General features: G+C 41.7%; 1 protein-coding gene across 2 annotated transcripts in view; it reads left to right on the forward strand.

Moving 5' to 3' along the window:
* The window catches only part of Slc9a2 (solute carrier family 9 member A2), a 78,088-nt gene that overhangs the window by 46,750 nt on the left and 4,917 nt on the right, over positions 1-26,421 (forward strand). For both annotated transcript variants that reach the window (XM_005075363.4, XM_040729238.1), the window contains exons 4-9: positions 5,731-5,948; positions 6,405-6,607; positions 16,959-17,048; positions 17,664-17,734; positions 23,230-23,391; positions 24,448-24,544. In XM_005075363.4, the coding sequence (XP_005075420.1) occupies positions 5,731-5,948; positions 6,405-6,607; positions 16,959-17,048; positions 17,664-17,734; positions 23,230-23,391; positions 24,448-24,544 (841 nt within the window). The remainder of the gene's footprint in view (positions 1-5,730; positions 5,949-6,404; positions 6,608-16,958; positions 17,049-17,663; positions 17,735-23,229; positions 23,392-24,447; positions 24,545-26,421) is intronic.

Below are 26,421 nucleotides of genomic sequence, written 5' to 3' on the forward strand. Positions count from 1 at the left end.
ACTGGCCCCCATAATGGCATAGGGAGTGGCACTGTTAAGAGTATGGCTTTGTTGGAGTGGCTATGGTTTTGTTGGAGGAAGTGTGACACTGTGGAGTGGGCTTTGAGGTTTCCTATGCTCAGGATACCTCCCAGTGTTTTACTTGACGTCCTGTTGCTTGCAAGATGTAGGACTCTCAGCTACTTCTCCAGCACCATGTCTGCCTACACAGCACCATGTTCCCCATAATGGACTGCACTGAAACTGTAAGGGAGCCGTCCCAATTAAATATTTTCTTTACGAGAGTTTCTATGGTCATGGTGTCTCTTCACAGCAATAAAAACCCGAAGACAGTCTCTTAATGCTAATGTCAGAATTGAATTTAGAGAACTGATCACTCAATTTTTTAAAGGTACCTATATCTATAAACATAAATAATAGGCATGTCTTCTATAAAGACACACGGAGAGCATGCCTATGCATTCCTACACAAAATTATAAATGTTTATCTTTATGACATATATGTAAGTTTGTATATATACAGCACATATACATGCACAAACACATCTTCACAACCAGAAATCTGCCTCCACCCCCTGTTTTCAATTCTTCTGTTAGGTCCCTTTGGTTTTATTGATCATGCCCATCTAGCCAATGAGCCTGAACTTGGCAGCAAATCAGGTATAGGATCATGCTAAGCAGAGACTAATATGAGTCTATTCTCTCTCAAAGTACACATTCTGATGGAAGGAAAATGAAGTCTGCAGAAGGCCAGCTTCTTGGGATGTTATACTGAAATCCTGGCCTCCTACAGAAGAAGGGACTCGGTAGAAGAATTTTCTATTCACAGTAGTCAAATGACAGATCATTTAAGTGAAAACTCTGTCCTCCCCTTGAAGACCTTGTTGAAGGAGTATTAGCTAGCCTGATCTTTGCCTTATGCTGTATTTTAAGCAATACAGGGATGAAGAAAACCTCAATTGCTGCTGAATGCAAAACCCACTAATTATAGTGATTTTACTTTTCCATCTCTAAATTGGTGATAATCACCATACATTTATGTTAAAGTGAGGCAAGATAATCACAAAGCAGTATGTCTGACCTCTATGTGGTCTCGCACAATGAAACCTAACACCTGTCAAAACATATCCATGTTTTGGTGTATTCCATAGGCCAGGTGCTGGAATGGGTTTTGAAAGTGAAATGACAAGCTATCGAAGGAAATGAATTATCTGCATCGTTTTGGCATGTGCCTTTCCAAATCTGTCCTCTGCATATGTGACACCCTACAGAGGTTTTTTTTATAGAGTATAATTTTGTTCATATCAAAGTGCCATTCCTATTAAGAGCACATTCATATATGGACTGAGTCAAGATGCATTCATATACAAAGCAGTGGACACTTTTCTTGTTCCTAATGGACTTAGAAGAAATAGAGATAGGGACAGAGATGATGGGGACTGGAGATAGTTACAGCAAATGTATAAAGCTCACCCTCCCACCTTGTGTACAGAATCAAGTAGAAGCTCTTGATTGTTATGTATAGCTATCATTTTCTGACCTTTGCCTTCTTTAGTGATCTTTTAATGTTATCATTCCATGCTCCTCTGGCTACCAGAATATTCCAGTAGTTTTCTGATCATGTCAACCTCTTTCTTTCAAACTTCTGTGTATGCCCACCTGCTTTTCTTGTATTGGAATCATATACTGTCTGTGAGTTCCTCTCCTATGAATTCTACCAACTGAATATCAGAAATGATTATAAATGACAGGTGAATCCAGGCTAAGTGACTCCTTGTGGAACAGAGGGTGATGGCCACTTACACAATGCTTACATTGTATTAGGCACTATAAACTGTCTAGATATAGTTTAGAATGTACGGTTGGGGTGCTTATATATGTTTAAATACTGTCACTTTAAGTAAGGGACTCAGGCATCACGTTTTATTATCAGCAGTGGCTCTTCAAAATGCACTATTGCAGGCAATGAAGGGAAGCTTTACTTTCCTCCTATCTTTTATTCTTGATGGCCTCTTACTAATGCACCTTTTTCTGTGGTATAACTAACAAATTACTTCCCCAAACTTCTAACATACCCTCTCCTTTGATTTGGTATTATTTATCCTTTGACAATTTCATATATGTACACAGTACATCCTAATCAAATCCACCCTCACAACCCTCTTCCAACTCCTTTTGAAGCCCTCAACATCACATCCTTCGCCCTAATCTATGTCCTCTTCTTTATCTTAAAAAATAACCTAGAGACCAAGTAGTGTGGCCTACATGCACATGGCTGTAGGGTTATCCAATGGGGCTAGAGCAACCTACCGGGGACTAAATCTCTGAAGAAAACTGACTCCCTCACCCCCAGAATCCATTAACTTCTCAAGAGCTCCTCCCACCCAATGCTGGATTATTGACTGCCTTAATCTTGAGCAGTTCTTGTGCAGGCAACCACAGCTCCGGTGAGTTCAGGATCTAGGAGACACTGCCAACACACCCTTTCTGTTCCTGTGTCTAGCATCTGCAGTGTTGTACACCAATGATGTCTTCATGACCATTTCTCCCCCTTAGATTAGGAGCTTTTGGAGGATGAAACTATGCCCAACTTGCCTTCATTTCCATGGACCAATCATATCTAAATAACTGGTGTTCATTAAATTGCTTCCCATCATGAACTAAATATTAATTTTTGCCTTCATCATGTACTTATTGTTTAAGTAATGAGGAGATTGTGATTGGGGATGGGTGGGTAGCATGTTTACACAGCACTATTCTAGTCTTGCAAAAATATTTCTCAAATGATAATTAAAAGCTTTAAAAGCCAAGAAGAGAAGGAATTGAGTATGGGCTAAAGAACCACAGACCTTCAGCTTGATGATGGGTATATTTTCCCTTTAAAAATAAAAGTAACTGGGGGAAATTGGGTGATAAGCACTTGAGATCCATCATTTTTCATATTTGTCTGTATATTTAAAATCTCTTTATCTTGAAGCACCCTGCCGATAGGATTAGAATATTTTAAGAACCATGCTGATAGGATTAGAATATTTTAAGAAGTAATATAGCCATTACAAATTATATCCACATTTTCTACTTTCAACCTTGAATAGAAGTTCATCTGTTCTCATTGCTGAGCCTCTCTTCCCTATAAAAGTCTGAGATCCAGAAAAATTATATTTTCAGTGTAGCTTTTGCCTCATTATCTTGTACTGAGGAATCTTAATTTCTGAAAATATGATTTTAAAAATTCAAGTAAACTGAGCCTGGTGGTGCAGACATGTAAATCCAGCAACCCATAGGCTGAGGCAGGAGGATTGCAAACTCAAGGCTGGTCCATGCACTAGAGAAAATTCATAGCCAACCTAAGCAACTTAGTGAGCCTCTGTCTGGTAATTACAAGTAAAGTGAGTGTTGTAAATGAAGCTTAGGGGTGAGTGTTTGCCTAGTAAGAAGAAGCCTGGGATTCAATCCCCAGTTACTTCGGGCCATATTAAGCCAAAAGTATGAAAAGATCTTAGATTTCTGAGATGTAATTAACCAAGTGTACCCAAAGACGTCTACATCCTAATTCATTAAACTTGCTAATAACTTACATTTTAAGACAAATGGGATATTGTAGATGAGATTTAATTAGGTCTTTGAGCTGCAGAAATTGCAATAATAATCATATGGGCTTTGTGTAATCACAGGACCTTAAAAAAGGGAGTTAATCATTGTCAGAATCAGGAATGTTAGAGGCAGAGTGATGTGGCCACAAGCCAAAGATTTTAAGCAGCCTCCAGAAGTTAGAGTAGAAAAAAAGGACAGAATCTCCTTGGAAGCTTCCAGAAGGAAAACAGCATAATAAACATCTTGATTATTTTAGCCCAGCTAAAATTATTTTTGATTTTGACTTAGGAAGTGAGACAATCAAATGGACTGTGAAGCACTAGTTTCTTACAGTAGGAAACAAATACAGGCAGTCTAGTTCTGGAGAGTAGATGGGTCAGAGCTTTACAAGAAGTGGAAGCCTTCTCTCCCACAAGACCACTGGACTCACTAAGAACTCCGAGGACTGAGGGTCAGGTCTGCAACAGCACTGGCTTCCACCAGACTCCCTGGTTAAACACTTGGACACCACCATTTACAAGCTGTGAAATGTTGAGTCCACCTTTGTTCTCCCATTTATAAAAGTGGGGGTGATAATAGAACTTGCCTCATAAACGGGTTATGAGGATTGGCTGACACAGCCCATACGAAGTGTTTACTCAGGTCCTGGCTCCTAGGAAAGCTTCTCCAAACATGAACCTGTATTGTATAAGCCCTCAGTTATGCAGAGGCTTTGCTATGTTTGTGGCTACTCAGTTTTATTAGCTTATTTCAAAGGCCACTCTTTCTTTGGGAAACTGCATGGATTGTACATTCTTCACCCATATAAATCTAAAAGAAACATTTTCTTGTTCCGGTGGTGGTGGTAGTGACATTGTGTCTAAATGCAGATTCCTCGCAAAGGTGGAGTGTTGTTTGTTTTGTTTAATATGAAAACAATATAAAAAGGTGTATGAAAGGAGTGGGTCTGTTTTCTGAAAGGGCATCGGCTTGTCACTACCTGCTGGCTCTGATCTCAGAGCCTCTGAGTTTTGCATTATTCAACTGGTCCCATGCCATCATAGGAAGCTTTTCTTACAAACAAATGTCTTGGGTTAAGGAAGGCCACTGCGCAGGCTGTGGGCTATGCATGCTGTGTTGGTGTGGCCCCTGGAGTTAAATCAGGTCCACCATGATGGGAAGTTGTTTATGCCTTGGCTATTACTCAGTGGAAGCTGGGGTAGCTCACTAGAGTCCCAACATTCTGCTTTCCTCTCCAGTTCACTTTCATGATGAAGTACTTTGACACTATATGGGGACCAAACCTCTTCATAGAGGACTTGGTGTATATTTTCACCTACATCACATCAAATTTCCATCTTTGGGTGGCATTTGAGTTGATTGGTGGTGACATCCTAGGCTTATACGAATTTGTGTGACTACGGAGCAGACAGTAGTCAAGAACATGGCATGCCTTGCAGGTGACGGGCAGTCAGGGTATGAGGTCTGTGTCAGGTGGAGTGAGAGAAGGATGTTATACTTGTGCCCCAGCGAGGGAAATGCATGAGGTCTGTGATGCCCACCTTGCCAGCATGTGTCTGATATGACCTCTTTCTGAGGCATGCAAAGATGCCATGTCAAAACAACTACTGTAAGAGAGATAGCAAAGGGCACAGTGGCCCCAACATGCTAGGGGAAAGAAACAAAAACTTCCTTTACTTAGGAATTCTTGGAGCCCATTTTGAATTTCACGGAAATAGATACCCGTGACTAGTTGAAATGACATCCAATTATATGGAGAGGGGTGCACTGGGAAGGATATCAGGGAAGAAGCCAAGTGTAATCTGGGAGAGTGTAGAATTTTCTGTTGTAGTTCAAGGTTTTTATATAACATAGGAATAAAGTCTATACAAGTAGGAGAGTTGCTTTTATAGGATGATAATGGGTCTCAAATTATTTTGGGCTTTTCACGTTTGAGATGCTGAAAGGAGAGCTGATGGTAATGGTACCCATGAGGTTTTCACAATATGGATGCCAGGCGATGAGCAGAGGTCGAGGGAATATTTAGGTCTCTGTGCAAGCAGAAGACAGAGTGATTGCTTCATGTTTAGGAGCTGCCCCTGATACTCTGATTGTGGTTGAGGCTATGTTTAAATAGAAACTGCATCGTCCCCCTAGAATCACGGCGTGTGCCATGACAATGAATAAGTATGTGGAAGAGAACGTGTCCCAGAAGTCCTACACGACCATCAAGTACTTCATGAAGATGCTGAGCAGCGTGAGCGAGACCCTCATCTTCATCTTCATGGGTGTGTCCACCGTTGGGAAGAACCACGAGTGGAACTGGGCCTTTGTCTGCTTCACGCTGGCCTTCTGTCTGATCTGGCGAGCACTGGGTAAGGAGCAGTCATTTGCTCAGTGAACAGTCGGAGACAATGACCCAGTGGCACTTCTTTCTGCTGTGGCTGCCTCTTTGTTTTCGTTTCGTCTTCCTCATCTACTCTCTGCTCTCCCTTTCTCCCTTTCCTCGCCTTTACCCACTGACTTCTCCTTTTCTTCCTCATCTCATTCTTTTTCCAGCCCCGTTTGATTTTCATTCTCCCCCTTTTGTTTGTGATTCTATGTTCTCTCCAGGCTTTTACTGTAGATAAGATTAGTCTCTCTTTATGTCTTTAATTCTGAAGGGTGGACGCATGTTATCCTGAATCTATAAGAGCAAGGACCCAAGAGTCCCCAGGGCTTGCAGGATGGGATATGAAGTGGGGTGCACACTTTGCTCAGTCACAGAGATTTGGTGACTCAGAGTCCCTGGTCTGTCCCTGTCCATAATCACAATCTCTCTTTGTCCATAGGTGTCTTTGTCCTGACTCAAGTGATTAACTGGTTCCGGACCATTCCCTTGACCTTCAAGGACCAGTTCATCATTGCCTACGGAGGGCTCCGTGGCGCCATCTGTTTCGCCCTGGTGTTTCTCCTCCCCGCTAGCGTGTTCCCTCGAAAGAAGCTCTTCATCACAGCCGCCATTGTTGTCATATTCTTCACCGTCTTCATCCTGGTGAGCATAGCTTTTTCTAATAAAAAAGTCTCTCTCCCTCCCTCAGGACATGAGCACTTTCTGGCCATCCAAGCGAATGCTGGTGTTGGAGTCAAGGTGGCAGAGGTTTGTTGAAGCTTTGAGAGTCACCTGAATGAGGAACATGATATTTCCTGTCTGGAGTCATGGCTTAGACTGTGCAAGACATTACAAGAGTCCAATTTGGTCACTTGGCCCCCACAGAGGAAACAGTTATTTAAGGAAGCTCAGCTCAGGGATTGGTGTGTACCACTGGAAACTGACAAAGTGCATGCCTTAGCCCTAATACTGCCATTTGCCTTGGTCTTTGACCTGGTAGATGTCCTTGTTAAGTCCTAGTTGTGAGCCATGACCTTCTAGCAGCTATTTGACAAGAGCTGACTGCTGACTGTGCTTTGCCTGGAGCAGTAAGCGTGGTTGGTCTGACTTTGCAAGTTGGTCAATATGCCAGCTCTCAGAGATTATATGTTGTGCATACTCATTTTCACAGATATGTATTTGTCTTATGCTTTGTGACATGCACTGCTGTTAGAATTTAGAATTCTTGTCTGAGAAAAATATAAGAATATATTCCTGTCTCTGCAGAGCTTCCACTCTTGTTAGGGGCTAGGGAAGGGCAGCATATGCTAGGAGAGAGACCCAATAGTAAAGTATGGGATATACTTACAGGTAGAATACAATTACTATACAATAAATGAGACAGGGATCAGAAATGAAGATGGTGACTTAGACAGCTCTAAATTGATATACCTAGAAGGGAAAAGTGGGGGATCTGACATTTGAGAAAAAGCCCGTTGGAGGTGGAGGCCCTAGCCAAGATGGAGGACATTCCAGGTACATGTGCCAGGGGAGATCTTGTTTCCTGGATACAGAATGTTCTTGGCGGGAGTATAGGGTGGGCTAGAGTAACAGAGGCTATGTTGGAGGCTCGTATTATGTATGGTTGTGAAGAGCCATGTAAGGAGCTTCACTCATCCTCAAGGGCAAGGGACACAGAGCAGAGGTCATGGAAACCCGAATACAGGTCCCCATGGTGGCTGGAAGAGAGGAAAGACCCTGTTGTACAATCTGAACATGGAGTCTGCAGGACCTCTCTGGATGTGACTTGCACATGGAGAAAGGGGAGGCTTCACTAACTCCCAGGGCTGGTGCCTGAGTGAGGAGAAGAATGGACTTACCCTTGAGTGAGAAGGGGAGGCCTGTGATCTCAGAACTGGAGGTTGGCAGTTCAATCACAAGCTTGCTGGGCTAAGGATGTCTGTGAGACAAGTGCAGACACTGGCTAGGCAGGTACTAAGAGCTCAAGTTCAGTAAAAGAGGCCAGTCCTCAGCTGAAGGTAACTCATTTTGTGTAACCATCTTCAAGTGCTTCCTAAATACCGACCCACAATGTCATCTTGAGTATTATTTCCTTTAGCTGTCAGAACTGCTCTCTGCCAAATAACTCCAGGAGCTCATTATCCCTAGTTTTTAGAAAGGGAAAGTGAAGTCCAGAAACTGAAGTTAAACAGTTTTGTGAAACTTATCAGTACCAGACTGATCTTTACCATGAGATGAAACTCTGCAAGAAAGTCAAGTGTGAAATGCACTCAGCATTGCCTCACTTGTAGATTCTTCTAGTCGGCTCTCCACAAGACAGTTCAGCTTTGCTTGGGCTAGGATCTCCCAATGTGAGGATAGCGGGCTTTGTGGAATCCTGGCCATGGATGCTCAGGATGTTCGTGGGTTTCACTAGGTTAAGAGATGGTACCTTCCCTTCCAGTCTTTGTCACCCATACCTTCACAATGCTGGTTCCCTTCAGTGGTTACCTCAGGAGGGCGAGCATGTCAAGTGACAGGTTATAGATTTCCCATGTATGTCATCTCATGTATCCCCCAAACAAACCTCTGAGACAAAGACTGGTGTCACCTCCCAGGAACAAACTCATCCTCAAAGAAGAAAATGACCCCAGGGTGAAGTGCTGAGCCTGAGGCTGACTGAAGTGTCACAAAAGTTCGTTGCTGTTCAGCGCCCCTGACTCACTGAAAAAAAGGCAGTATTTGCTAGGTTATGGTTATGTCTGAGTGGTGATAAGAATATTTGCAGAGAAAGGCAATCTTGGGAGATTCCATTGCTGTGTTAGCACCATGGTACTGCTGTACAAACCCACTTACATGCTCACGCTTTGATATAGCCTATTGTAGCGTGAAGTTCCTTGACAGCATTTTTGTTAAGGTAAGATACCAGTACCAGTACCAGTTGTAGACCTACACAGAATCAAGTCCATCAGCATCTCTGTGTCCATCTGTCTATCTGTCTCACTGAGAGATCTTCAGGGACAAGAACATCCTTGGAGTTGTCACCTCCATTGATAACAATGCTTGCTGGGGATCCTCTGGAGTCCCCACTGGAGGTTGAGTACAGTGACTTCTTTCAGGAGTACAGGGAGTTTGTTCTCAAATGATGGTCAATGTAAGGTACAGAATATAAGTGAATGAACAGTGTCACGTAGTCACTGCAGCTCTCAAGTGTTATGTACTATCCATAGCTATACAGGATCTACATTTAGATAACCGGCAGCACAATAGTGTCATCTGCCCTAATGTCACCACACACAGGAGCGTGACACTTTCTGTTCTGGAGTTACAAGGGCTATGACTTCACTGATTGAGCTTCTCAGCTTCCTGGTGTGTGTGTGTGTGTGTGTGTGTGTGTGTGTGTGTGTGTGTGTGTCCTATTGTGGATCACATGATGCAAATGTGACACTTTCATTTCAGTTACAGTTATACTGAAGTATTAAGACGCATACTGACTTCAGTCTCCTCCTAAAACTTGGGAGACAACCACATCCTCTGTGTACTGAGGGGAGGAATGTTCCCCTGACTTCATCTTTTCTCTTCATTGTTTATGAAATACTTGCAACAAGTCGTTTGAGCTGCCTCTTACACACTTTGGGATAAAATGTGACACAGAGTAATTTTATCTCTTGAATTTTCACCTCCCACAGTGGCCTAGGGCAGAATGCATGTAAATATAGACCAGGACAGGGTAGGGATTTCCTCTTCTTTCAAGACCTGCTGCTTACCTTGCTGTCACCTTAGGCCCTCCTAGCTGCACAGAACACAGTATCAAGGGGCTGCTCTTCCCAGAACAGATACTGTCATCTCAGAATACCAGACGCAAAAATAGAATTGTATCACCCTACTGGGATGAGGAACTAGGTCACTGGGAAAGGACCACAGTCCCCAGCACAAGGTCTCAAGTGCTTATAGTACAAAACCAGTCCTCTGCCCCAGACATCACTGGCTTGGTGCAATTATAGAATACAACTGGTGTGACTTCATAGAAAGATGTTAAAGATGGTATGCAACATCTTACAAGTTTTCTAGTTTTAGTTATTAGTCTTATCAAGCATAAAATACATAACTATAGTTAGAACATTATATATGAAAAAAATTAAAAATAAATACCATTAGTCAGAATATATATACATATATATAGATGATTAATATTAACATGCTAATATAGAGTTATCCATAATAATTTTGGCCTATTTGGGGTTGAGATTCAATTAAGAAATACAAATAAATTATCAGTTACCTACATTATGTGCTTTTGTGCTCACTTTATTTTATTTTGTTTTTTGAGACAAGGTCTCACTGTGTAGCATTGGCTGGCCCAGAACTCAGGTGTGTTAAGGTCCTAACGGAGAAGAAGGGACTCAGGCAACAGACAGTAGGAGCCATGCAATGCGTTGGCTGCTTTGAATATGGTGAACATGTCAATCTAACTAACCCTCTATTGATGTATTTTAGGGTTCAGTACTAAGGCCATGCTAATGCACCCAGGCCAGTCTTTCCCACTATAAACCAAAGGATCACTTGATCAAGTTCATCCTGATGGCCACAGGAAAGGAGCGGTCATAGTTCTCCACATTCTACTCATGTTCCTTACCTGTTCCTGTGTGAGCACACCACTGGACTGTGACCCCCTCCTCTCCTTCCCATACCACTCTCGTCACTGTTTATCTATACTCTACAAACACGCACATGCCCACGCATGCGCATGCAAATTTACACCCACGTCCTGCTAAAAGAAAGAATTTTTTTAATCAGAATAGATCAGTCAAATAAACATGAGAGAAATCTTTTTTTCTCTATGTAAGAGCCCTGGCTGTCCTGGAACTCACTCTGTAGATCACACCTACCTCGAACTCACAGAGATCTGCCTGGCTCTACCTCTTAAGTGCTAAGATGAAAGGCATGTGCCACCATAGAATAACTAGTTACTAATCCATGCATAAAACTGTGCCTCTTAAGTAGGCCACCTATTTTCTCCAAATGACAGCTTTTATGTTGCTGGATCTATTATTAAATTTAAAAATGATTTGTGTATGAGTGTTTTGTGTATGTTTGTGCACCACATACATTCATTCCTGGTACTCTCACAGGCCAAAAGAGGGCATCAAATCCCCTGGAACTGAATTACAAACAGTTATGTGATGCCATGTGAGGGTTGAGAATGAAATCTGGGTCTTCTGTAGAGCCCTATCCACTAAACGATCTCCCCAATAACCCCCACTATTAAGTTTTATGATCCATTTTTCTCTTCCTACTTTATAATTTCTTGAAGGATAAATTATTCCAGTCTGCTATATCAGGTTATGACTATCTTCAAAAATAGGTTACATGTGACATGATTTATTATTTATCATAACTTGTCATGATAATTTAAACATTGCTTAAATCATGTTGCTAATTTGAGTAGCACATTATCATACCACTGAATGTAGCATTGCTTATGGAATAGCAAATGAGTAAACAATCTTGATTTCTAGACATCTGAGTTCATTTTCCTTTCAATGAAGCCAGTAATGTTATTTATATACAATATGACCTCTTGTTCATGGTTTGAAATTATATTACAAATTAGTGACTGTGGGGTTCAGAGCAAAAAATGAAACTTGAATAGTGCCAATCTGATCTGTTCTTTTGACCTTTTTTGATGTGAGTTCTATCAGCCTCAGTTTACCTAGTTGTAGGATATAGATTGTGAGACCTCCTTCTCAGATATTGTAAGGGAATATGTATGTACAGTTCAATACCTGACATTGAGTTTTGATATCATAATTTCATGTAAAATATTAGGCTAAACAATAATAAAAGAAAAGCTGACATCCTTCAATATGCTTCAATTTGAGCAGAAAAATGGAGTACCGTAATCATTATTTAGTTATCCCTACAGTCATGCAGAAGATCCCAAGAATTCTATAAACCTGTTCAACAGCTATCTGGAAGTGAATGAACTAAAGGTAAACACAGCAACTCAACAACTGTCTGTTGCCATTTCACGTTGATGATGTAATGTACATCCTTGTGCAGACTGTTAAGCAAATAGATGGGTAGTGACACCAGTCTGCTGGCTCAGAGACAGGAGACTTTAATATTGGTGGAGAAGCAATAGCCAGAACATTGTGTGGCTTTGTGTCGATTTTCCTTAGCCCTTGGTTCCATGAAAGTGTAACAGAAGGCCCATGAAGGACATAGGCATGTATAATGATCTACTTTACAGGAGGGTGACAGAGATTAGCAATTTATCACTGTCTGTGGAGGGTGGTGCCATTTTATTTCTCAAGATTGCTAATTGCTGGCACCCTCAGGGATGCCTCTGGTAAAAGACTCTTTGTACAAGCAAGGACATGGGCATGCTCAGGACCCACGTTGCCAAACTGAATTGATGATGCTCCCTATTTTATAGACATTGTGGGGACCTTAGAATGTGCTTTCTTTTGTTGAATAAATTGCTAGGCTTAATTAATGTAACATTAACAACTGGGAAGAATTCCATTGAAATGGAGACATTTGATATAGTCCTAAATAAAATGAGTAAAATGATCAACTTTTTCTAAAAGAGGGGAAGTTGTGTGGTGAACAATTTAGAATGTGTTTTGCCTAGTGTTTTTGACTGAGCAATCAGGGTTAATTTAGGGATTTATTAAGTTTACAGGGTGGAAAATAATTTCTCTATAGCTATCTAGAAGTCAATGATCTGGAGTTCATGATAGAGGCCAGGTAGATGGGAGACTCCACCTCCAATTGTGGAGTAAACTTAAATCGATACGTTTTGAAGAATGAGATGGGAAGAAATCATTCATTGGTGAGGGAATAAAAAATATAATAATGGTCTGAGTGCTGAGTCTAGAAACATAGAATTATCAGGGAATTGATAAATTGTCAAGGAAGCTAGATAGTCCTGGGAAAGTGAACTCTATGGACGATGATGGAAGAAGCATGGAGGGGAGAGGCAGAAGCCAAACGATGAGAGTGTTCCAAAAGAGGCTTCCATGACCTCAGAAAAAAACAACAGCATCATGAGTGAGGAGTGGTCATCCACACAGGAGGTCTGAGATGAGGGTGACCCCTTGATTAACCACATCCAAAAGAGAGACACTGGAGGTAAGAGATCAGCAAGAGAAGGGGTGGTAGGAAAAGGACACTTGACATAGGTGGTTTTTGTTTCAGGTTTTCTAAGATGAGAGCTTCAGCCACACATTTGATATAGGTAGATTTCTGCAGCCCACAATGGAGAAAGCTATTGTTCATTAGAAGTCAGACATCTAACAGAGTCATATGAGCACTGTGCAGGTGGTAAGTGTTGGAAACCAGGAGAAGCCAAGCGCTGGGAACACTTTATAACTCTCATTCTGTTTGTCTCAACTCTAAGTGATGTTTTGTCACAAATTGGTTTATAATCTTGGTGATCAAGGTATTACTATGAGAATGGCCTAATATAAGATAGCATGGCCATGGCAGTGATAGGCTTGCGTGTCTGTGTGTATTTTATGAGTGTTATGTGTGGTGTGGTTGTGCTTGTGTGCATGTGTTCATACATGTGTGTGAAGTGTGTGAGTGTGTGAAGTAATCTATGTGTGTACATGCACGCATGCATGTGCACGTGCAGGCATGTGTGTGTCTTTAGGTGTGATTACATTCAGGGGAGGACTTCATGTGCACCCCTCTGTCACTCACCCTGCCTCATTCCCTTTACGTGTAAGAGGGTCTCTCACTGAAGCGAGACTTCCTCCTGTTTTTGTGTAAGTTGGTGACCAGCAAGCCCAGCAATCCCGTCTCAGCTCCCCGCTGCACAGCATTGTGATTATGCACATATGTGGCCATGCCTGACTGTTTCTCTGTTGTATCTGAATTCTGATCTTTATGCTTGTGTAGCGAGGACTCTTACCCACTGAGCCATCTCCCCAGCCAGCCAGTCATAGTTTTTCAGAAATGGAAATTTTCTTACAAGTTTTCCAGGGAAATCCTTGCTAAATTGGCAACGAAATATAAGGCGCCCACCTCCCTGCTTTGTCAGTATTAACTCCACAAACAAGAACTCACTTTTCCCTGTGAATGGAAAAAAAAGAATGCTTATTTTAACCACTGAACAGATTAACCTTTTCTCTTCTGTTCTCTCATTGATGGAGGAAGAGGTGGGACAAAACAGAGATAGAATAAGATGGGAATCTCACTAGCTGTTTGATGAATCTGAGTCAGACATCACTGTGTGTGTGTGTGTTGTGCCAAACTTGAATTACAGGTAAGAATTTTTTGTGCTTTGCGACGATTTTGGGAGGCATCTTGTTGGTAAACTCAGGACTTTTATTTCTAATTTTTTGTACTCCCCATGAATAGTAACAAGTCATCTTATTCTTGGAAATTCTATCAAATTGTTTCCTCGGCAACCCAAATTAGAAATGTTCCAAAGGGATAAAGTAGGTCTCTCCTCAGAGGTCTCCTCTCTCTGTCTTTCCAAACCACAGGCTTTGGCTCATGTATTAAAATATCCTGATTGGCCAGACATGGCGTGCACACATGTCACATGCTCTACTTCAAAATAGAGTGAGGAAGGAAGGAAGCAAATGAGGGAGGGAGGGAGAGAAACTAAATAGTACCTAACAAATGATCCCTATTTAGTGTTGTCAGACAACAAAATAGTTCTGAGACATGAACAAATTCTAAAGGGAATGTTATTTCATTAGATGCATAACTTTTAAATTTTGTTAATTGTGAACTTACATATGTCATACATTTACAAACTAGAGTTGATCTGGGAGTATCCGCTCTTGCTTCTTGGAGTTGGTCAGTGTGCTTTCATGGTGTAGGTCATTGACTTCCAGGAGGAATCAATGTCAGGATTGGGCGGGCTCATGCCCATCCTTACTGTCATACACTGTGGTTCCAAATGCTGGAATATTCCCTTTTATTTGCTGACTAAATGTTGAAAAGGGAAGGGGCATGTGTAATAGCAATTAGTGTCTCCAGAATATGTTAGATACTTTCAATGATAAGAGTTGCACAGATTTTCTTATTGTTGTTGTTGTTTTTGAGTTGCCAGCATTCTGCTTGAAGTTCTATGGGACATGGAACTCAGGAGTCACCACATGAAAATCACAACTGCACTCATTTTTGCTTGCATATGTTAAAGATTCTAGAACGTGTTGATTGGGAAACTGTTATTAGCTCCTGTGTTATTTCCAAGTGGCAGACAGAAATACAAATAGAACACAAGAGATGTCTCATGCCAAATTTGGTTAAAATCAGTTTTCGCTTACAAAAGTTTAAAAAAAATGAAAGTAATGCTAGAGAAACGATCATGTTGGATTGATGAAGCAAAAACAATGACCTCCTTTGAAGATAGTAAGTATGTGGAGGTATTATATTATCAAAACCATTCTAAAAAACTAAAGGACAAACAAAGAGTAATAGCTCACCAGTGTAGTTTCAGCCATTGAGGGGCTGAGGCAGAAGGACTGATAGAATTTCAAGGTCAGCCTGGGCTACATAGTGAGTTCTAAACCACCCTGAGCTTGTCTCAACTCATCCCTATGAATTTTTTAACACCTAAGTACAGATGGTAAAGTGAAATAGATATCAAATGGCAGACAACATACTTCAACATAACCCCTGCTCATGTCAAGAAAGCAGCAATCCTTCCCGTGCGTGTTATGAACCCCAAGCAAGACCCTGCTGCTCTTCCTGCACACGCCCTCTCCTGCCTCTTTTGTTGCCAACGTCACAACTTATGTGCACCATAGCTGGTAGATTGTGTTGTGTCTGCAAATTCCCTTTCATTTTCCTTTTCGAAAAAAATCCTGGTCAATTTTGTTGTTATAGTTAATAAAGATTGCTTAAGTTCTGTTTCACATCCTGAACAATACATTGTAATATTGTGTATAGACATTATTTGAGAAAAAAGTCGTTATAATCCATCCTATTTAGAAATTTAAATGTATCTTAAGATTTCTAATCTCTCTAATATCCTTCAGTTAAGTTTTAAAATTCCCTACGTAACCATTTTATACCAGTGCCATAAGGCTTTCTATACATGAATATATACTCATGAATACATCTAGTATGTGAGTCTAATATATCCATAGTTTCTCCTACTATATATGTCATATTATAAAGTAGCAAATACTATTTACTCAAACATACCCTGTAGCCATAATATGTGTGTGTTAATTTTATACTGCTCCCTTTCTTGCTATTTTGATATGGAAGCCATTGTCTTAGGCTTCGGAACAAAAGCACAAAGCATCCATTAACAACAATTCTTGCCACTTTGTTGCCAGCACTTCTTGCATTTGTCTGTTGACTCTGATTGGAGAACAACCTCCCCACCCCAAGTTTACTCAACAGCCAGCAATTTTCTCCATTTCCCAAGTTAACTCCTAAGTGTGCCTAGATTGCCCTTGCACTGTTTACCACTGATGCTCCTTGGCTGTTCTGAGGTCTCTGCCAGGAAGTGATGCCAACACCTTTCCTGATTCCTGCTGAGTGCTTCCTAGACTCCCCCTCTCCCTGTGTCTATTTGTCTTTCTCTCCTGTCTACTTTGTAACTTTGTTGGGATAGAAATGACCTGCGTTTAGATCCAAAGTCCTAGAGCCAAGGTCCTTTGTCATATCGCTGTGTTCTGATGCCTAAGTACAGTGATAGGCATGCAGAAGCAGTTTGGTGAAAACTGTTTCAGAAGAATGAGCAAACAAAAGAATCACTGGAGAGTTTTTCTCTGGGTAATACAGCAAGTAGCCGATTCCACTGAACTTCATTGTTTCTTACAGTTACTTTTCAATTTATTCCACTTTTAGCATCTGTTTTATGTTGAAAATGGTCTTCTGAAAACAAGACATCTGGGAAAAGGAAGACAAGAATAACAAAGTTTTACATTTACTATTTAACTTTTGACGACAGGCCAGCTTTTGCTGGTGGTCGTTGATTATTAGGAGATAATCAGCTGTAGCTGATCTCTTTTTCTTAAGAGAAGACTTATTTATGTATGTTCATATTTTTGTGCAGGGGATAACCATCAGACCACTGGTGGAGTTTCTTGATGTTAAGAGATCCAATAAAAAGCAGCAAGCCGTCAGCGAAGAGATCCACTGCAGGGTAGGTGCCAAGCGATAAACACCTTATTTAATAATAAAAATATATGTGTAGTGATCACAGAAACAGTACTGCCCTGTTGTGCATTTCTATAGGGGTAAGGGAATAGTAGAAGACTCCAGGAGATAGGTGAGGGTTTCAGAATGTTTGTGATGAGAGGTGCACTTATCATAGTCCCATGATATCCAGTCTAGGTCTGCTAAAGTCCTGAACCAGGCAAGGGAAAATAAAGCCTTCAACGTGAAAATGTTGCTACTACCCATTTCTTGTAATTTTGAAAGTTATGATCAAACTTAGAATGATAAAAGTAATAAAAACATTGCCTAACAAGCAAACAATTGAAGATAAATAATTGGTTTATAGCTGGGAGGTGTAGTGCATGCTTTTAATCCCAGAACTCTGGAGGGATAGACACAGCTGATCTCTATGAGTTTGAAGCCATCCTGATGTACTGAGTGAGTTCTAGGATAGCCAGGGCTGCAAAGAGAAACCCTGTGTCAAAAAAAGAAAAACAAAACCAAAAAAGTTGGCTTATGGCCTTACAATGCCCAGAAGAGTGATAATTACAAGTTGCAAGGAAAGGGGGAATTGATTAGCCTGTCTTTTCTTTTGTTTTAGTTTTTTGATCATGTGAAGACTGGGATTGAAGATGTTTGTGGACACTGGGGTCACAACTTCTGGAGAGACAAGTAAGAGGCCTTGTAACATTCTACCAGTGTGGCTCTGGGTCACTCTTAGAAACAAATTTACTGAGCTGCACTGTCTGGGCTGGTGATCTTATGTTGTGCTACTGTGTATCCTTTTAAGGTGACACTTAAAATGTAAGCCTTGGCATACATGCTTATGATCCCAGAACACTAGAGGCTAAGACAGGAGGCTCCCCATGAGTTCAAGGGCAACAACCTTGGCTGCTTAGTGACTGGTGCCAACAACAACAACTATGTTTCAGCTATGACAGTAATATAAATTGTTATAAATAAGGAAAAGGTTTATTTCCCTATATGAATAGCCAAAAGTAGGAGACCAGGGCTTAGCAGATGAGAACTTGACTCCACATTCCCAAGGATATAGGGCCACTCATTACAGTCATCTCTATGCCTGCCCTTGGGCAAAACTGCTTCTTCAGTGTCACCCATTTCAGGCTGCAAAATGGAAGTAAGACCACTCAAAGACAAGACATCTTCTGCCACCTCCAACCAAGGTCTTCAAGAGCAGTCAAAGGGCTTTTCCATGCAGATCTCATGACTAGGGTCAACCTTTGTGTCCATTCCTCACTGCAAGGAAACAAGAGTCAATGAGTTAAGTTAAGGGTTCCATTACTGTCTATTCTGCCACATAAGGGTTAGGGGCATAGGAGAGGTAGAGACACACAGCATCTGTGAATAATAGTAATCCTGTAGACAAAACCATGGGCCATTGAGGGTTTCATGTACTTGAAAGATTACATTTGTAGAAAATACTCATGTTCACACACACACACACACAAAGAGAGAGAGAGAGAGACAGAGAGAGAGAGAGACAGAGAGAGAGAGAGAGAGAGAGAGAGAGAGAGAGAGAGAGAGAGAGAGAGAGAGATGAATTTACTGTTTTTAAAAAGGATGTGTGGTGGTCAGATACAATTTAGTACCAGTCTTCATGGTTGTGATAAATTGAGGTGAAAACAATCAAAACTACAGTGTGGTGAGATCAAGAAGAGAAGGGATTCTCACAGCTACATTTGAAACATGAGGCCTAGAATCCACCCTCACCAATCAATGGAAGTCCATGATGGGTATTCTGTCCTCTGGACACATTTGGTGCCATCCATGATGGTTATCAGAAACAGCCACATTCTGGCAACTGGCTAAGGAGCCTTTTCTTATAGAGTGATCTGTGAGTGTCTGTGCACCTATCACTGACTAGGCCAGACTTCTGATGGAAGCAGGGTTTAAGCTAGAAGGTAAGGTCATAGAGACATATCCTAGACTGTATTGAGATAGGTTTGCTTGCTTTTCTTTTCTAACTTGCTCACAGAAATTTACTCTACTCAATGATGTCAATGTGGCTACTTGTTGATCTATGCATTTAAATGGAAGAAATAGGAATGGTTCTGTTTGCTCACACATGTAACATGATACTGGCTACATAAGATGTATATGTCAAGGCTTACATATATCAAATTATATAATACAAAGCAGTTGTGTAGTAAGCAGGTGTGTGTGTGTGTGTGTGTGTGTGTGTGTGTGTGTGTGTGTGTGTGTTTATGTGTGAGAGAGAGGGAGGGGGGGCGATGGTATCCTTAAGGAATTCAACGAGTTACAAAGACTAGCGCCAGAACAATTATAAAGCTTACATCACTGTTCTTTGTCAGGGTTGTTAGAAGGACCCTTGAGCTTAGCCTTATTTCATAAACCAAAGAAAGATTTTTGTACAGGCAGGACACCCAGTTAACCACCTGGGAGCAGATGGTAATGAAGCAGACTAAACCTGCTCTGTACAACTCAGAACAAATTGCTATTTCTCTTGAGACACATCCATTTTTGTCCTGGCTGTGGGATTAATGCCAGCCCACTGTGCCTGCCTTGTTCTTGTACACCTTAGGAATTTCCCAACGTAGATGGGCCCTTTCGTGTGCCAAACCAATAAAGCACACTTTCTTCTCCTCTCTCCCCATCGTTTCGTCTTCTCCCTTTGAGCCCACTCACTTTTTGCATTCTATAGACTCTCCTAACATGATGAAAGAGAGGCAAAAGCGAAGATCAGGCTTCACATTCCCCTCACCCTTCTGTATCCAAGCAGGGAGATTGCAGGTATGTGTAAGCACACACTAGGTCCACAGCCCCTGTGCACTTAGGAAAAAGAGGAACTGTCCTGTTTGGCTTTCTATTGCTGTGATAAAGACCAGGACCCAAAACAATGTGTGGAGGAAAGGGTTTATTTCAGCTTATAGCTTCCAGTGGACTTTGGGTGGGGGGTCAGGGCAGGAACTCAAGGCAGGAACAGAGACCATGGAGGAACATTGCTTCTTTTTTTATACCACTAAGACCACCAGTCTGGGAGTGGCACAACCTACACATGACAGGTCTCTACCAGATCGTTAGTCAAGAAAATGCCTATCTTATGAAGGCACATTCTCAGTTGGGATTCCTTCTTCCTAGATAGCTCTAGATGTGTCAAGTTGATGAAAAATCCTAACTAGCCCAAGAAGGCATAGGGTGAGGCTGTGTCATGTGGGTTGAAAGTAGAATTCGGGTGAAAGTCAGAGGAGGTACATGTTTCCTGTATCTCAGGCAGCTAGTGTCTCTGAGGTCCATGAATGTCTTGCGGGCAGACCTCCCAAGGAAGCCACAGTTGGACTGTGAACATTAACAAGAACAGTGCCAATATTTGGCTCCTGTTTGGAAGCTGTTGCTTTTTTATGACTTTTTTTTTAATCAGGAATGAATAGTCTTGATTAATCCACAAGCGTTTTAGATTTCCGTGTTCAGTTACCATACCAACTTCCAAGCATTTTTCTTAATTGTTATGTATACTGTACAAATCACCAGAAAAGTGGGTATGGGACACTGGGGGCTGACACAAAGTATTTTCAAATCAATTCTGCACATAACTTCTTTGGTGTGTACAGAGCCACTGATGCTACTAAAAAGAGTGTAGAAAAGGAATTCATGGTTGGAGCATGTTGGGTATCTTTCCTTGTCCTCTAAAGCCTTGGTGTTACAGAATCTCATTGGCCCTGGCGGAGAATTCTTGGGACACTTGATCACTTGAGAAAAGAATGAAAGGTGACACAGTGGAGACATCCCTCGGGCTCAGCAACCAGAAGCCTCATATGAAAGCGAACACCTATGTGGAGCTTGGCAGAGGAATGGGAAGGGAAATAAAGCAGTAAGAAAACACACACTCCCCATGCAGGAGAGAACAGCTGCCTCTCCCATCCGTGTTCATTCTCCAGTTTGTTATCTCCAGGAAAAATCTAAAACAATAACAGTCATATGAGAAGTGCTAGAGACTTTGTATCACTGTTGAGAATCCTGGCTCCATGAGCCCCACACAAAATTCAAATAAACATCAGAAATAGTAGTCCCAGCTTTCATACAGTAGTTAGTGGGTCACTAGCACGGTGTATTCAGGGTAGCCCTTTAATTATTCAGATCCCTATAGTATTTAGAACAAAGGATCAGTGCCAGGAAAGCGGGTTAACATTGGTTTCATTCATGGCACAGGTGTGCCAGTAAACCTCTTTAGGATAATAGTAAATCAATGTCACACACCTATTTATTTCTCCAGGACCATTTATTGCATGTTGTTTTGCTTACATACTGGCATGTGGTGTTACGTAACAAGCCATCCCCAAAGCCAGTGGATCAAAATAGCAGTCATTTATTATTTAATTGTGTGAGTCGAGAAGCTCCAACTGGGCTGAACTGGACTGGGCAGGGCTAATCTGGGCTGGGCTTGGCCTTGTTCTTGCTGCTGTGGGCTGGATGGTAGTCAGTTGATCCCTCCAGAGCTTGTCTCATATGGTGGGGGTAAAATAACTACATCATTCACACGCTGTTCACCTTGGTTCATACCACTTCATAGATATTATGGTGTGTGGCTATGATGGTATGGGCACACAGGATCCAGGCTTCAGTAGTAAGCCTCTTTGGTCATTATGTCAGCAGGAGGATATTCACCAAACCAAGTAACATGATTGATCCCAGTGACAAGGAAGGAGGCAGAGGGCATTTAGGCTATGGCAGAAAGCTGTTGCTGGGATTTGGCAGATGTGGATGCAGGAGAGCACTGGGGTTCTACACCACCACACATGCTCACACTGTGCCTGACCTTGCCCTAAGCATTGGTGATACAGGAATGGAGGTGAGGGAATCCCTGCCATGCTGACCTTACATTTGACTGCTTGGAGATAGGCTATAAGATGAGTAAGAAAACTGTATATCACCCCACAAGATGAGAGCTGCTGTGTAGAAAAATATGTCTGGGAAGTGAGAGAGGAGGTGGCGTGTAAAGGCATGTCCGGCTAGAACAGGATGGAAGTAGCTTTCTTAGGGAGCGAAGGGGGCAGAGGTCTGGCTTGTGGAGGGTCTTTTAAGGTAACTACTAGTGAAATTTGTTGAGAGACATAAAGACTATACAAGAAAACATTCCTAATAGGTGGGACAATGGACATAAAGATACTCAGAGTACAGGTGACAAATGCCAGATACAGGAAGGACCCCACAAAGAGCAGCATTGCACTGAGGGGCAGAGTCACACTCAAGCACCTCAAATGTGTGTCATCGTGCTGTTACTCGGACCGACATTTCCACCAAAGTCTCTAGTGTCTGTGCTGAGAATACACTATAGGGGCAGGGACATGTTTTAGGTGCCCAAATCAGTATCAGAGCCCGGGGGGAGGGGATCAATGGCATCCAGGACCACAGTGATGGCACTAGAGGTGCGCATCCATTCGATGGTGGGACGTAAAGTGATTGCTCATTGAGTGGCATGGAATGCTAGTTTGGTCAGAGCTGCCATAATGAAGTTGTACACAGTAGGTGGTTTAAACAAGAGAAATGACTTGTCTCACTTCTATGAGGAATGTAAACTCAGAGAGCAGGTGTTAACAGCGTCCATTCGCCTCGAGGGCTCGATGGGAAGGAGGTGCTGTTGTTTGCTGGCAGAGGGCTTTGCTCCCTGTGGCTCCTCACACTCATGTCTCTTTGTGCATCTGTGACTAAGCACACCCTTCTTACCAACATGCCAGTCACACTAAGGAGAGCCCACCCTAATGACTTCATCTCAACTTAATCGTGTTTGTGAAGAGCATATGTCCAAGTATAGTCTCAGTCTGATGAGCTAGGAATTAGGAATTCAACATAGGAATTTTGGTAGGACACTTCAGCTCACGACATGAAATACAGAAGAGAAAAAATACACAGGATGCTGAAGTGTTTGGCCTGGTGGAGGTCGGTGGAGGGCTAGGAAAATTGGTTTAGTTTGAACATGGAGTTTAGATGCTTACTAGTTACGCTGTATATACATGCATCTATCTATCTATCTATATGCATATATATGCATACACAAAAGTATATATAAAGATATACATGTGGTATGATAGGACCAGTTTAACTTAATTTTGCTACATTTTTACTGGAGAGTACTTTTCCTATTCAATGAGGGATTTATTAATTTAAATTCTGACTATATTTATTTATAGGTTTAAGAAATTTGATGACAAATACCTTCGGAAGCTCCTGATTCGGGAAAACCAACCCAAGTCTAGCATTGTGTCCTTATATAAAAAGCTTGAGATAAAACACGCCATCGAGATGGCGGAGACCGGGATGATAAGCACTGTCCCCTCATTTGCATCTCTTAAGTGAGTATCGATTTGTAAAGTGAAGTTAGTATCAGTAAGTAGGCACTGGTATGATTTTGAAACCTGTGATAGTAGTAGTAGTATAAGGATGATAATAATAATAGTATTGTTGATGTATGACCTTAGGTAGTGGCTTAATGTCTCAGAATAGAATGAGGTTCTTTTTGAAAGACAGCACTGGGTGTATGTGCATCATGTTTGATGTTATATTATGCTGTATGTGGTGCTATATTGGGAATGGCAAGTTCAAAATTGCCATTGTGTTTAGGATCACCATACCTTTGTCAGATTAGCCTTGGGAAGTTCAGTACTGGTTGAAAGCGAGTTAAAATTCTCTCAGCCTTGTCACATGGAATGTTTTCAAGGCATTTTAGGTTTGCTACTGTGAGTATACACAGAATACAGCTATTTCCTTATTGGCTAGTCACAGTGGTGGAGTTAGGCTTGGGGGAAACAGACAAGGACTCCAGCCGCAGTGACTCTCAGCTCTGGCTGCACATTGGAAACCCCTTGGGAATATTAAATAGGCCTGTATGTCATTCCACAAGAACTCAATCTCTGGAGATGAGGCTTAATAAAATATAGCTAACTAAATTTCTAATGGTATGAACACATTTCTTTCTGCTAGCAATAATGAATCGATGACACTGTGAGTCATTCTTTTAAAAATAATCACATGAGAAGCCATCTGTGGTGACACTCACCTGCAGTCACAGAGTACTAGGGCCAAGGTCTCATGATGGTGAGCTTCAGGCCAGCTTGGGCTACAACACAAGACATTGGAGTTGTGGGGAACATGACGCAATGGCTGAGTCTGTGGAAACTATACACAGTTAAACTTACCAGGAATAATTGTATCATGGAAATAAGTTTCAGAAACTTAATTATTCTAAAATCGAGTACTTTAAAAGTATTTAGAACATTTGAAAATATTGAGCAATACTTTATTGTTCTTTTTTTAAACTAAAGTCATACTCTTAAGTAACAATGATGTAACACCAATGATTCTGACACTCTTCAAAAAGTAAAATACTTTTCCCTCCTAAACCTTTACAGCGATTGCCGTGAAGAAAAAATAAGGAAGCTCACACCAGGTGAAATGGATGAAATTAGAGAGATACTATCAAGGAATCTCTATCAAATCCGTCAGCGGGTAGGAAATGCTTATACACAAAATACTTACTTGATTTTGCCTGAAACATGCTTCCCAGCTGGGTACTGTAAATAGACACCTCCATAGCATACCTGCCCCTGCAAGCATCACACAGGGCATCCTCAGGGCATCCTCAGGGCATCCTCAGGGCATCCTCAGGGCATCCTCAGGGCATCCTCAGGGCATCCTCAGGGCATCCTCAGGGCATCCTCTCTTGTTCCCTCAGTCCTTCTCCCAGCACCCATCCTGGAGACCCCCTAAGTTCTCCCAGACACCTCAACTGAAGCATCAAACCCCGGGGGCTCTGGTGCTCAAGTTTGAGAGATAAGGATTGATGTGCTGGCCATATATATATATATATATATATATATATATATATATATATATATATCTGAAAATACCTATTCTTCCAGAGGGCACCTAAAAGTTCTACTTCCAGTATCCGTGTAGGGTGGCCCACAATCACCTGTAACTCCATCTCTAGAGGGATCCACTGGCTCTGAGGCATAGACACACATGTGCACATACCTCCACACAGACACACACACACACACATAAGTAATAAAATACAATCTTTAAAAAGTCTTATAGCTTAGACTGTAACCATACCAACTCTGTTTTCATAAAGTGCTAGAATTTCTTTCTGAGTCTTTTCTTTCACTATATTTCCATTGCTAATAACCTATTCTAATAAAATTCAAATTATGTGTTAAGGTACGCTAACGATTCCAGAATCTTGCCATTTTCCAAGCGTCATTTAGACTGTTTTACTTGACTCCTTTAGCCCCTCATGGTGCTGGGTGTTACTGTTCCTTCCATTTCACAGATGAAGAAACTGAGGCACACAGCTTGGCAGAGATCATCCTTGTTTCTTTGAAGTTTACATCTGTAGACTTAACAGGGGCTCCGTCAGGCTGACGCCATTCCATCCGTGTTACCCTTATTCCACCCCATTTCTCTAAAGCTCTTTCAAGGGCAGTAGCCTCCTGTGTTTTATTTTATTTATTTATTTGTTTGTTTGTTTGTTTGTTTTTTGAGACAGAGTTTCTCTGTGGCTTTGGAGCCTGTCCTGGAACTAGCTCTTGTAGACCAGGCTGGTCTTGAACTCACAGAGATCTGCCTGCCTCTGCCTCTGCCCCCTGAGTGCTGGGAATAAAGGCATGTGCCACCACTGCCCGGTGCCTCCTGTTTAAAATGAAACAAAACAACAGGTGTTGTTTCCAGGGTAACTTGGGCCACCACCACCAAGCTCCGCTTTCTCCAATATCATCTCACATTCAATCCATCTACTCACTTTTCATGGTACAACACATTCTGTTCTGAGGATGTGGTCTGTGTAGTGTCTATTATCTCTCTATACTTAGAGCCAGCCCTTGCTTCCTTTTATCTGACCCATAGCCTCCCATGTTTATGTTTTTGCCAAGAACCATCATACTATCCCAGCCCTATTCTGGATCAGATAACACATGGGGTTTATGCAGGGCAGCTAGTTGAGCATTTGGTTTATTAGACTCTGATGTCCAACTAGATAGGAAACTTCTGGTGACAGGAGGAGAATCTACATCATGTCACCTTTTCCTTGGCCTGCAGAACCTAGTATATTTTGAGACATGGGATATTTCCAAGATGTCCATGCCAATTCTATCAGGAAATGAACTTAAGTACTAGCTATGCTGCATGTGGCACGATCTGGGTAGCCCTCATTTAGAGGTGATAGTTGCTGGCGGTGACAGAACAGCTCATCATCACAGCCCTGATCTTAGTCCAAGGATGTGGTGCCACCAAGTGTCAGTAGGACTCATATTTATGTCATCAGTCTCTTTCTACCCAGTAAAGATTGTATTCAAAAATGATTTTTGTTTTGGTATTAATCATGG

Source organism: Mesocricetus auratus, unplaced genomic scaffold, assembly GCF_017639785.1.
Source record: "Mesocricetus auratus isolate SY011 unplaced genomic scaffold, BCM_Maur_2.0 Super-Scaffold_100021, whole genome shotgun sequence".
NCBI lineage: Eukaryota > Metazoa > Chordata > Mammalia > Rodentia > Cricetidae > Mesocricetus > Mesocricetus auratus.